This window comes from Eurosta solidaginis, chromosome 1 (genome assembly GCF_040869045.1).
Source record: "Eurosta solidaginis isolate ZX-2024a chromosome 1, ASM4086904v1, whole genome shotgun sequence".
Lineage (NCBI taxonomy): Eukaryota > Metazoa > Arthropoda > Insecta > Diptera > Tephritidae > Eurosta > Eurosta solidaginis.
Genome location: NC_090319.1, coordinates 344,149,348 through 344,163,064, shown reverse-complemented (window position 1 = coordinate 344,163,064; position 13,717 = coordinate 344,149,348). Strand labels below are relative to the sequence as shown.

The 13,717-nt window shown below is 40.7% G+C and overlaps 1 protein-coding gene across 6 annotated transcripts in view; it reads right to left on the bottom strand.

Moving 5' to 3' along the window:
* Positions 1-13,717, bottom strand: part of aus (argus) — a 151,430-nt gene that overhangs the window by 13,003 nt on the left and 124,710 nt on the right. For all 6 annotated transcript variants that reach the window (XM_067762471.1, XM_067762473.1, XM_067762470.1 and 3 more), the window contains exons 10-11: positions 7,071-7,190; positions 6,855-7,000 (exon numbers count right to left, since the gene is read on the bottom strand). In XM_067762471.1, coding sequence (XP_067618572.1) covers positions 6,855-7,000; positions 7,071-7,190 — 266 coding nt within the window. The remainder of the gene's footprint in view (positions 1-6,854; positions 7,001-7,070; positions 7,191-13,717) is intronic.

The following is a 13,717-nucleotide window of genomic DNA, read 5'->3' as shown; positions in this document are numbered from 1 at the left end:
ACATAATTACAGTTATCCGTTAGCTATGAATATGTATACCTACACACCAATCCCTCCATTTAAGACCATATATGTATATAAAAGCGCAAGTGCCGCTCCACAACATATATTTAAGAAAAAGGATAGCATGTTCGTTCCTTTTCATGCTCATGTAAACAATGTATATAAAATTGTATATAAATATATAAAAGCGCAAACGACGCGCCACTCACGAATAGACAATATAATGCTCGTTCTCTCTAGTATGTAAGAATATAAGTTGCGCTCACATGTACGAATAAGCATGCTCATAAGAATTACCGAACTTATTATATATATACACTCACAAATGTTTCCCTTTCCTAGTCGTAAGAATATAAGTAATACACACTTGCGCATATAAATATAAATGTACACAAGATTTCGTATCACCGAGCGAGTCATAATATAACACATATGTATAGACGGTTAAACGAAGATTTTGCAAGCAACAAAATGTTGCATGAAATATATAGAGAGAAATATTATCGTTACGACGCAGGCAACTAAAAGCCGAATTTGAAAATAAAGATTCAGATTTTATTTGACTGTCAACTAAGATACTTCGTTTCATTTTTATATTTCGGCTAGTCCTACACGTATTTCCTCATAATGCTTACGGAGATGCGGCCTCTTCAATCGGATGTCTGTTGGGATGCCCAGGTTTCTTGGTATTCAACAGAAACTGTTCAGCATTTCATATCTCTCCCTAATGGGGAGTACTATCCGCTCATTTTATAGGTGGTGTTCTGGGGACATAAGAAGACAGTCCGTAGCGTTTCTGAGGGCAGTGTTTTGTCAGGCCTGTATTTGCTTCCAGTGAGTAACCTTTAAGCTTGGCGACCATATCGGGGAGGCGTAGCATGCAATCGGCAGGCCAATTGTTTTGTAAGTAGAATGAGCGTTTCCTTGTCTTTACCCCAAGTGCTGCCGGAAAGAGATTTGAGGATTTTATTACGGCTCTGGATTTTAAGTAGAATTGCGGTTGCATGCTCACCAAAATGTACATCCTGATCGAACGTCAAACCCAAGATTTTGGGGTGTAAGACAGTCGGTAGCGTAGTGCCATTGGCGTGGATATTCAAGATGGTCGACATTTGCCGTGTCCATGTTGTAAATCAGATCGGCGATGATTTAGTTGGTGACAATGCCAGGTTCCGCGAGGCGACAATACTGGAGTGATCAGAGTGATAGCTGTTTATTTTATTAGATGACAAATTGTGAAAGGGATGCAACAAAATAAATGGGGTTACACTGAAATGACAGCCCTTGGTCGGGAAAACTCCCAAGCCGCTCCGGTACATAGAACCGGCTGCCTTGTTAAGCGTTCCTCTTTTGTTGCCTTGTGGCGCTGCATCAGATGGCTCTCTATAATTTTTCTTGTATTGTTTGATAATCTGAATATAGTCATATTAAGATAGCAAATCCTACTCATCTAGCTTTGCAGATATGAAATCAGGAAGCTCGACGGCTCGAAAACACAAGACGGCAATGGAGGGGAGATCTTCGGCGTCAAAACGTACAAGTCCATACTACTGGGAAAGTTCCCGAGCATTATCCACGCCGAGGTTGTCGCTAAAAGCCATTGTGCAGAGATCAACCTGCAACCAAACTACTCGAATAATAAACGATATTATAGTCAGCGTGAGTCAGGACGTACTCAATATCTTCAGTTGAGATTAGACCATCCATAGTCCTCAAGTGCGCGGTGAGGTTGAATAGTTTAAGAGCTAACAACATCATCCCCTTAAGCTGAGTTTCAGCACACAGAAGGGTTAAAGGTCGGGATTCTACCATTTCTCCTTGTAGCGATAAGAAGTATCGCCGAGGGTTTTGCGAAGTTCTGTCGATGTTTATTGTCCTTTGTTGTTTATCGATCTGGTACATTTCGAAAAATAGCAAAAATAAGGCGCTAGCATGACCTTTGTGGGAACGATTTGATATGTTCACGATAAACCATCCAATCTAACCTTCCGTGAGGATCTATGGGTCGTCAAAGCTTCGCCTGCTAAAAAATACAGGATTCGCCACGGGTAGGTGAGGTTGGAGAAGCTATAAAAGGCGTTCACAATACCGTGACTAGGTGGCGCTGCATAACCTTTTTGATCCCCAGGCTGCTGCCAAAAGGCCCACAATACCACAGTACACAATGGTATAGTAACACAAAGAAAAAGAGACGAGCTCAGCTAGGGGGAGTAGGCCATAGTTGGTCTCCAAAATACAAGCCTGAGAGTTTTAACAGCGATGATGAGCCTGTTGGGCCTATCCTTCGCAAATGTGATCTGGTCGCTAGAAGCCTGAGCATCCTCTCGTCAATAAAGTTAAATAGTGGGCACATACAATAATGGACTTTCTGAGAGAGCTCGGTTTGGCCAATAGCTGCGAACACGTTGCGTACGCTTCCCAAGGTAGTCGGTTCTATGTACCGGAGCGACTCGGGATTTTTCCCGACCAAGGACTGTCATTTCAGTGTGACCCCATTTAATTTGTTTCGTCCCTCCCACAAATTGTCATCCTCCCAGCAGCTCCTTGCAGCAGGACTGCTACATATTCTCTTACCCCGGGAAGGTATCGAACCCAATCCGGGTCCGTCTCCTGACCCCGGTCATGAGAAATGGTTTTGCTGCATTTGCCAGAAAAGAATCTTTTTAGGACGGTCATACTCTGTTCAGTGTGTCTCGTGCAAGGGATGGTTGCATCGGACAGGTTGTTCTGGGCTTGATCCCAAAACCCGACGTCCACGTAACTTTTATAAATCTTTTGTGGCTCCTTGCTGCTCACGCCCAAGGGCGTCCCGTAGTCTACGCCTAAGCGTATCCCCACTACCTTCCAGCAGCTTCGCTGCTCAGCAAGCCACAACAAGTACCCGCTGCTGCTCGCGCCCCACGGCGCCAACAACTCAAACAGCTGATACCACTCATAACTACTACCTTCGTAGTAGAGCTGGTTGCAATGCTGAGCATCAGCCCCTGCCCCGTCTTCTTCTCCCCCCCCCCCCCCCCCTCTTTTCTGGCAGCAATCGTGCAGGTCAGGGAAACAGACTCTTAGTCCCTGCCTCCGTTTGCACCGTCTGCCAGCACAGAATATATAGGTTTGCGACATCCGCTCAATGCAGCTCCTGCCTTGGGTGGTGCCACTTTCCTAGATGTTCTGGTCTCCGCGACGGCAACTCCCCGACGGGTTTCATCGCGCCATGTTGCCAGGTCGCAAACCCAAATCATCCGGGTACCCCAATGCTTGCCCAAGGGCGCCCAGTCCCAAGGCTACAACAGCAATTGCGTCCTGGCCTTCCACAACCTAGGCGTAGTCACCCCTCACTTACCCCTAGAGTGGCGGCGTCACCCCTCATGCACTTCAGAATTCTGCAGTTCAACTGTAATGGACTAACTGGGAAGATTACGGAGATAGTCGATTTCATGAAGCGGCACAACATCCGCATTGCTGCGATTCAAGAGACTAAACTCACAGCAAGATCTGCATTGCAGACCTGCTCTGGTTATAATGTCCACAGGAAAGACCGCGAGAGCGGAAATGGAGGCGGCCTCGCGTTTATTATACACCACTCTGTGCAATATCATATATTTGATCCTGGCATCGACCGCAGTGACAATGTCTTAGGACGTCAAGGCCTATCTGTCCGGTCAGGCGATGCAAATCTAGAAATCATCAACATCTACATCCCTCCTGTCACCTGTTTCCCCAGTGGATACCGCCCTAATATCGAGGCCTTACTCACTGGCAACAATCGCATTATCTTAGGCGATTTCAATGCCCATCACGACCTATGGCATTCAAACTTGCGGGCGGACAGTAGGGGTGAGATGTTGGCGGATAAAATAGATGAAACGACGTTCTGCACAATAAACTGAGACGCCCCCACACGTATCGTAGGAAGCTGTCATAGCTCGCCAGATATCTCAATCGTGAGCGCAGAACTCGTAAACTGCGTCAACTGGCAGCCGATGGTAACATTGGCATCCAACCACCTGCCCATACTTATTTCGTTCGAGCGTACCGCCGACTTCATCGTCACCGAAAAACGCACTTTCATAAACTTCAAAAAAGGAAAGTGGGAAGAATATAAATCTGCAACAGACAGCAGCTTTGCTGCCCTCCCTATCCCGACTGATGCCCGCCAAGGGGAGCGTGCCTTCCGTAAGGTCATCGAATCCGCCTCGGCACATTTCATTCCCGCCGGGAGAATTCCCGAAATCCGGCCCCACTTCCCGGCGGAGGCCGCGAGCTTAGCGAGGGAACGTGACCTTATAAGACAGCTTGATCCAGGCGACCCCCAAATAAGGGATATAAACCAACGCATCAGATTGCTTGTGGACGAACACAAGCGGGCGAAATGGGAAGAGCACCTAAGAGGTTGTAACCTCTCTACCGGTGTAGGTAAACTTTGGTCCACCGTAAAGTCCCTATCGAATCCGACTAAGCACAAAGACAAAGTTTCCATCGCCTTTGGCGATAAGGTGCTGTCGGATGCGAAAAAATGCGCGAGCGCTTTCTGCCGACAATATATAATGCATCCTACGGTCGACAAAGATAGACGGAGAGCCAATAGACACGCACATAAACACAAACTCAGCGCGTCACCAATTACCATCACCGCTAGAGAGGTTGAGGACGCCATTGGTCGCGCTAAACCATCCAAAGCAGTGGGCCCAGACGGCATAGCCATGCCGATGCTTAAAAACCTAGGGAAAGAGGGTTTCAAATATTTAGCGCATGTCTTCAACCTGTCTCTTTCCACCTTTGTCATACCCGAGAAATGGAAAATGGCCAAGGTGGTCCCGCTACTAAAGCCTGGGAAACCAGCTAACGTAGGTGAGTCATATCGTCCGATATCTCTCCTATCGCCAGTGGCAAAGACGCTTGAAGCCATTTTGCTCCCTTATTTCCAAGCACATTTGCAGCTAGCCCCTCATCAGCATGGCTTCAGAAAACTCCATAGCACTACCTCCGCGCTAAATGTCATTAGCACCCAGATAAATTGCGGTTTGAATCAATATCCCCACCATAGAACAGTACTCGTAGCGTTAGACCTATCAAAAGCTTTTGATAGGGTCAACCATGGCTCGTTACTGCAAGACCTGGAAGGGTCCACCCTTCCCCCATGTCTTAAAAGGTGGACCGCAAATTATCTGGGTGGTCGGCAGGCATCGGTGCAATTCAGAAACGAAACATCAAAACAAAGGAGAATTAAACAAGGGGTGCCACAGGGTGGTGTCCTATCCCCGCTTTTGTTTAATTTCTACATATCTAAGCTACCTTGACCACCGGAAGGAGTCACAATCGTTTCCTACGCCGATGACTGCACAATAATGGCCACATGCCCAGGCCCAAAGATCGATGAGCTATGCAATAAAATAAACGGCTATCTCCCCGATCTCTCCAGTTTTTTCGCCTCGCGAAACCTGGCATTGTCACCGACTAAATCTTCCGCGACCTTATTTACAACATGGACGCCCCAAATGTCGACCATATTGAACATCCACGTCGATGGCACTACGCTACCGACTGTCCTAAACCCCAAAATCTTGGGTGTGACGTTTGATCAGGATCTACATTTTGGTGCGCACGCAACCGCAATTGTTCCAAGAATTCAGAGCCGTAATAAAATCCTCAAATCCCTTGCTGGCAGTACCTGGGGAAAAGATAAAGAAACGCTCTTGACCACATACAAATCAATTAGCCAGCCGATTACGTGCTACGCGTCACCCATATGGTCGCCAAGCCTAAAAACCACCCACTGGAAGAAACTACAGGCCTGCCAAAATACTGCTCTCAGAATCGCCACGGGCTGTCTTCTTATGTCCCCAGAACACCATCTGCATAATGAGGCGAGAATACTCCCCATCAGGGAGAGAAATGAGATGCTGACCAAACAGTTTCTGTTGAATACCCAGAAACCTGGGCATCCCAACAGACATCTGATTGACGAACCAGCACCGCCTAGGGGCCTAAGGAGTCATCTCCGTAAGCATTTTGAGGAAATACGGCACCTGAGAACCCAGCCGTATGAAGCGGAAAAACACAAGCAGGTCCTTGGTGAACTCCATAGACAGGCGTCGGACCTTTATGTCGGGAATTGCCCGGTGAAAGAGGAACGCATACTCCCCAGGGAAACGCGTGTCACTCTTGCTCAACTTCGTTCTGGATACTGTAACAGGTTAAACGCTAACCTATCCAGAATCAACCCCGACATACAAAATGTATGCCCTGCTTGCAATGTGTCCTCACATGACACCAACCATCTCTTTAATTGTAATGTGGAACCAACGCCTCTAACACCCCTTTCCTTATGGTCCACCCCTGTTGAAACGGCAAGTTTCCTTGGACTCCCGTTAGAGGATATTGATGACAATTTGTGATCGGTCGCGGCTATTAGGTGGGGCGAGCATTGCTACAACAACAACAACAACAACAACAACACGTTGCGTATATCAACCTCCCAAAATTACAGTAGGTGGAAAATCGATGGAAAGTTTTGCTTTCCTTTTCCGCTTCGAAGCGTATCTTGTGTGGAAGATACTTCATTTGATGCGTTTGTTGCACATATACTGCAGCTCTGGCGAGGTGTTTGCAGCTGACCTAAACGCCTCTGTTTTGCAAATTTTATTTTTAATAAACCTTTCCCTGCTTGTTAGAGAAGGTATTAGTTAAACGAATACACACTTCGGTGGGTATTGAAATGTATAGCCTGGAGGTACTCATAAGTTCGAAATTGCAAATTTATGAGTAAACTCTGTATTGCGTGACGCAATGATTTGGAATAACTTTATAAAAACCTAAGTACAAATACACAAACATCTAAGATTTTTTCTACTTACCCAACAAAGTTATGTACGGCATACGATTCACATCAAAATGATCGGGCGCACATGCATCCTCTAACCGAGAAGCCTGCTTTCCGGTTTGTATTTCAATGACATGGGTATCGCGACGATAAAACATCATACACATAAAGCCCGATTGACTGGAAATTTAAAAATATAACTAAGGTCAATATCTTGAATCCGGCGGTGGTTATTTATACAGGTACTCACCATCCAGTTGTGTAATGAACCACAGCCATCATTTCAGTAGAAGTTTGCTTATTGATTTGCTCGCAAAGTGCGCGAGTTTCCATGAAACCGTTAGGCTTTATTATATGTACAGAGCCATCACTTTGTGTTTGTGTATGAAGGATAATGGAAATATAAAACAGAAATAAATTATATTGAATTATGTGAGTAGTATTATAAATAAAATTTTAAAGAAATTTATGGTTAATGTGGCACAAAATTATGGAGGTCGACAATTTTGTTACGCTAAAATAAAATTCTTTTGCGCTCTTTTACGGCTGAAACTTGAAAAAGTGAAAAAGGCAGCAGACCTAATGCATACGAACTTACATTTAATCTCATGAGCAAATGAACGAAGTTTGTGTACATAGTTGTTTTGTTGCAAGTGTAGCGCGAGAGTCAGCAAATATGAGTAAATGTGTAATTTTCTTTGCTGATATTCAATATGTTTACAAATACAAACGAGAATATTGAAGTTGGGGTATTGATTTGTTTTGTAGTTTGGAACAAACTGTGGACTTCTTTGTTAGTTGATAAATAAAATAAAATAAATTAAAGTAAAATAAAATAGAATAAAAAAATGAAATAAAATAAAATAAAATAAAGATAAAGATAAAACAAGTAAGCAAGGCCAAGTTCGGTTGTAACCGAACATTACATACTCAGCTGAGAGCTATGGAGACAAAATAAGGGAAAATCACCATGTAGGAAAATGAACCTAGAGTAACCCTGCGATGTGTTTGTATGACATGGGTATCAAATGGAAGTTACGAACAGTATTCCTGCCAAGATTCCAAGGTCTTTTGATTTTGCCCTGCAGAAATTTTTCATTTTCTTCTACTTAATATGGTAGGTGTCACACCCATTTTACAAAGTTGTTTTCTAAAGTTATATTTTGCGTCAATAAACCAATCCAATTACCATGTTTCATCCCTTTTTTCGTATTTGGTATAGAATTATGGGATTATTTTCATTTTTCATAACTTTCGATATCGAAAAAGTGGGCGTGTTCATAGTCGGATTTTGACCATTTTTTACACGAATACAAAGTGAGTTCAGATAAATACGTGAACTGAGTTTAGTAAAGATATATCGATTTTTGCTCAAGTTATCGTGTTAACGGCCGAGCGGAAGGGCAGGCGGTCGACTGTGTATAAAAACTGGGCGTGGCTTCAACCGATTTCGCCCATTTTCACAGAAAACAGTTACCGGCGTAGAAGCTATGCCCTTACCAATTTCACAAGGATTGGTAAATTTTTTTCTAGAATAATTAAATGAAAAAGGGAGGGGCCACGCCCATTTTGAAATTTTCTTTTATTTTAGTATTTTATTGCACCATATCATTACTGGAGTTGAATGTTGACATAATTTACTCATATACTGTAAAGATATTAAATTTCCTGTTAAAATTTGACTTCAAAAAGATTTTTTTTTTAAGTGGGCGTGGTCGTTCTCCGATTTTCTAATTTTTATTAATCATACATATAGTAATAAGAGTAACGTTCCTGCCAAATATCTTCAACGACTGCCAAATTACAGCTTGCAAAACTTTTAAATTACCTTCTTTTAAAAGTGGGCGGTGTCACGCCCATTGTCCAAAATTTTACTAATTTTATATTCTGCGTCATAAGTTCAACTCACCTACCAAGTTTCATCGCTTATCCGTCTTTGGTAATGAATTATCGCACTTTTTCGGTTTTTCGAAATTTTCGATATCGAAAAAGTGGGCGTGGTTATAGTCCGATATCGTTCATTTTAAATAGCGATCTGAGATGAGTGCCCAGGAACCTACATACCAAATTTCATCAAAATACCTCAAAATTTACTCAAGTTATCGTCTTAACGGACAGACGGACGGATGGACGGACATGGCTCAATCAAATTTTTTTTCGATACTGATGATTTTGATATATGGAAGTCTATATCTATCTCGATTCCTTTATACCTGTACAACCGACCGTTATCCAATCAAAGTTAATATACTCTGTGAGCTCTGCTCAACAGAGTATAATAAAATGAAATAAAATTAAATTAAATTAAAACAAATAAAAAATTAAGAAATTCAAGGTCCGATTCGAGCTCAAGTCCAGAACAATAATTTTTATGATAATTATTGTTTTTTTTTAATTTTTCAAGCTTTACAAGCCAACCTAATATAAACACAAGCAAGTCATTTTCTGTCAAAAATGTCTCATGCACATACAACTTGTATGAGAGCAACCGAAATTGAATTTGCTGCGTGAAAACCTAACTCGATTTCCAATTTTTGTTCTGCGTGACATTTAGATTTGACGTTTGCACACATGCTTTACATTAGCTTCGTTCGCGTATTTTTCCAACAGAAACTTACAAACAGCGAAAATCCTCTCAACTATCAGTTGTTTCCTCTCATAGAGAAAAATATGTAAAAAAAGTACGCTTACAGAAATCCATCAAAAACTATCAAAATTTGCGAACAGCTGATGAATTATTTGGCGGCAATTATGGTAATGTTGTGTCATAGCTCGTAGATGTCCGTAAAGTTTGTACATCTTGTTCCACGAGAGTCAAAAATTCATCCAGATGTTCGCCCTGATTATTTTCATTAACATATACCTTTTCCATGCTTTATTTTTCGGCTGTAATACTTGTATTAAATTTCGCAATTTGCGTAAATTACAACCAGCAGTTTTTCGATCAGCTGTTTTTCTGTTTGTAAATTGCTGTTGCAAAAATTTTTTTTAATTGCAGCTCTCAGCAAAATAAAATGTCACTTTACTCTCTCTTTTTCATCATTTTTTGTTGGAGAACCGGGTACGCGAACTGAAAAACCTGCAAAATTTGCAAAATTTGCAAAATCAACAGAAAACTGGAGTACCCGAACGAAGCTATTGTCGCAACGCATGCTTATTTCGGTTAGAGCAAAAAACGCCGGTTGTTTGCGTGCGCTAAAAAAAACGCAGGGCGGTTTTATTAGCTTGCTACTTCTATTCCTTTTTACCAACTATATCTAATCAGTGTTGCGACGGTAAAATTACAAAAAGAACCGATCACCTGATTTTTAATTGACTATCGTGGTCTCATTATGGACCGCCACCATATTGAACATCCTGTCAAGCAGTTGACGGATGAGATATGACACTTGTTTTATCCACTATCGATTTAAGGTACGATTCGAGCTCAAGGCTCTGCGCAGATATGGCCGGTTGTCTGAAAAATTTTCTACCTACTAAAAAACAATTTTTCGATTATTGAAAAATTAAAAAAACAATAATTATCTATTGGTGATTCCGGTCAATTTTCTTAAATTTATTGGAGTAAAGTAGGCTATTAGACCTATTTGGTTTTCAGTGCAAATAAAATAATTTTACTTCACTGTTGCAGCTCGACGTTTCGCTAGTCACCCTAGCATCTTCAGGAGTGAGATCTATATTCAACAACAAAATCATTATACATATTTTGCATTACATTTTGAATTTTAACAATTAAACATTGAGTTACATATGACAAAAATAAAAACTTACATTATTTGTTTATATTATTAACTAAAAAATTAACTAATATTGTCATACTAAAGTGCTTATAGGCATAGTAGGTACGCAGAGGCAATTTCAGCTGTGTCTTCCTTTTTATTGACTGTGTTTTCCCTTTGTTGTAATATTCGTAAGCTTTCCAAAGTGTATCTCGCTCTCCCTCGTTTGTTTTTGTCCAATATTTTTGTGTTTGTCAGACCAGCTGTGTGTCCACTGGTTGTTGTGTGTTGTGATAATGCGGTGTTGCTTTTGTTTTTCTGTATGTCGCCTTGGTTCTCTGCTAGTCGTACTTTCAGTGACCTTCGGGTCGTGCCGATGTATAGCTTATTACATTCCTCGTTCTCTTTTCCTTTGCAGGTTATTTGGTTTCTTTGTTGTAGGGGTTCGATGGGGCTTTTTGTTTGTGTGAAGATATTGGATAGAGTGTGGTTCGATTTATATGCGAGAGCAATGTTTTCTTTGTTTTTTAAAATATTTTTGCGAATGTGTTCGGTGAATTTCGGTATGTATGTTACGCTGTGATATTGCTTTGTTTTGTTTTCAGTTTGTGTTTGATGTTGGTTTTGGTTTATTTACACATTTTTTTGTTGTAATAAACTTGACCGGAATCACCAATAATTAATCATAACGGAAGGCCTGCCGAATTTTTTATCTACCAACAACAAAAAGAAACTGTAAAATGAAAGATTACTTCAAACATATTAAGTACAAACACGGGGAAAATACATGCATAATGATGAAAAACTACAGCAAACAAAAACAAAAACTAGCAAAACAAACGGAACATCTAAAATTTCTTCTAGAATGCAAAAGATATGACTTAATGCCAAGTCATCTAACAAACTCAATAAAACATGTTGCGATAAACTCAACTTCGATAAGGGTAAGACAACAAATCCATAGAACAAAACTACTGTTTCTACGAAAAATATTAAATATAGAGATCACACAAACAAATATTAACATAAAGACAATAAAAAATTGTATACGTCACGCCGAAAGAGAACTGAAACTCAGCCTCAGTGAGCTTGAGCTTAACACATTTACAAACAACCAACACTTTCTAGGACAAAGAATAGCAAAAGAGACACGGATAGACACATAGCAAAAATAGAATATTTGAAACACCAACATTTTCACATTCTCGGTATAAATACAAGAAATGATTGGTTCGTAAACAAAACGAACATCAGTTTTCCACATGAAGTACAGTGGTTGCTCTCCCTTGGGAGAAAATTCATTATACCAACAACAAACACAAGCTTTAGTCCTATACATATAATTGCTGAAATGGAACAAGTAACACAGGCGTTAGAGGATGATAGGGAAAAAGAAATAGCGAGGAACCAACTAAGTCATCAAATACTGCAATTCAAAAGAAACATAAAAAACAACGCAGCTGAGAAATTCATCATCGAAGTACACAAGAAAACTAAAGCATTTCTAAAACCACACAAAAACGAAATAGTGATAATAGAAGCAGACAAAGGCAATAAGACGGTAGTGCTCTACAAAAAAGACTACGTCACTAAAATGAACGAGCTATTAGAGGACAGAAACACGTACAGAGTAACCAGAGCAGATCCAACACAAAACCTGCAAAATAAAAACAATAACATTCTAAATGAGCTATTCAAAAACAAATACATTAGCGCAAGAGAAAACCAACAGCTATCGTGCTCGGCAGCCAACGCTCCGAGACTCTACGGATTACCGAAAATCCACAAGCCAAACTTCCCCCTCCGTCCCATTGCATCATCAGTGACTGTCGCGTGCTACCACTTATCCAAGTATGTAGGAAATATAATGAAAGCCATAACAAGCGAAGAGTATAACGTAAGAAATGCGTTTGATTTGGAAGAGAGACTTAAAGGCATGCGGGTAAACGACGATGAAGTGTTGGTACCTTTCGACGTTGTCTCTATGTTCACCAACATCCCAACGCACCTTGCTATTAATATTATAATGAAGAAATCGGACAAAACACAAAATGTAACAAATATCCCTAAAAACAAATTCCGTGACTTACTGAAGTATTGTTTGCTGGACAATAACTACTTTATGTATAATAACAAGATATACACCCAAATGTTTGGTATGCCCATGGAAAACCCCCTCTCCCCTACAATAGCGGTCATCATAATGGATGACCTCATTGAAAACTCTTTTAATACATTAAACCAGCAACATAATGTACAAATAATACATATTTGCGATCGTCCGACGAAATGATGTGCAAATAATCTTAGACACCCTCAACAGCTACCACAACAAACTACACCTGACGCTTGAAATAGAAAAAGACAATTGCATTCCCTTTCTGGATGTGAAAATACACAAAATAAACAATGCTTTAATTTTCGACTGGTACGCAAAACCCACTTCCTCTGGGCGTATGATTAACTTCTACTCCTCTCAACCCCTAAACTATAAAATAAACACTGCTAAAAACTTCATAGGTAAAGTTTTGTCCCTAAGCCATGAGCAGTTCATAACAGCAATATCCACAAAAAAGCAACAACTGCCCTGATAGCACAATATCAAGTTTATTACAACAACAAAATGTGAAAATAAACCAAAACCAACATCAAACAAAACTGAAAACAAAAAAAAGCAATATCACAGCGTAACATACATACCGAAATTCACCGAACACATTCGCAAAAATATTTTAAAAAACAAAGAAAACATTGCTCTCGGATATAAATCGAACCACGCTCTATCCAATATCTTCACACAAACAAAAAGCCCCATCGAACCCCTACAACAAAGCAACGTCATATATAAAATAACCTGCAAAGGAAAAGAGAACGAGGAATGTAATAAGCTATACATCGGCACGACCCGAAGGTCACTGAAAGTACGACTTGCAGAACACCAAGCCCACATACAGAAAAACAAAAGCAACACCGCATTATCACAACACACAATAACCCAGGGATGCACCTTAACGTTAAGCTAATCGTTTATCAAAAAATGTCCACCGTTTCCGTTGAAACACTTCGAAATATTATCGATAAAGAAATTATCAAGATAAATTGTATCTCGTTTTTAACCGAAACGAAAAGCTTTCGTTAACGTTAAAAACGTTAACAAAAACGTGATACTTTATGTTTG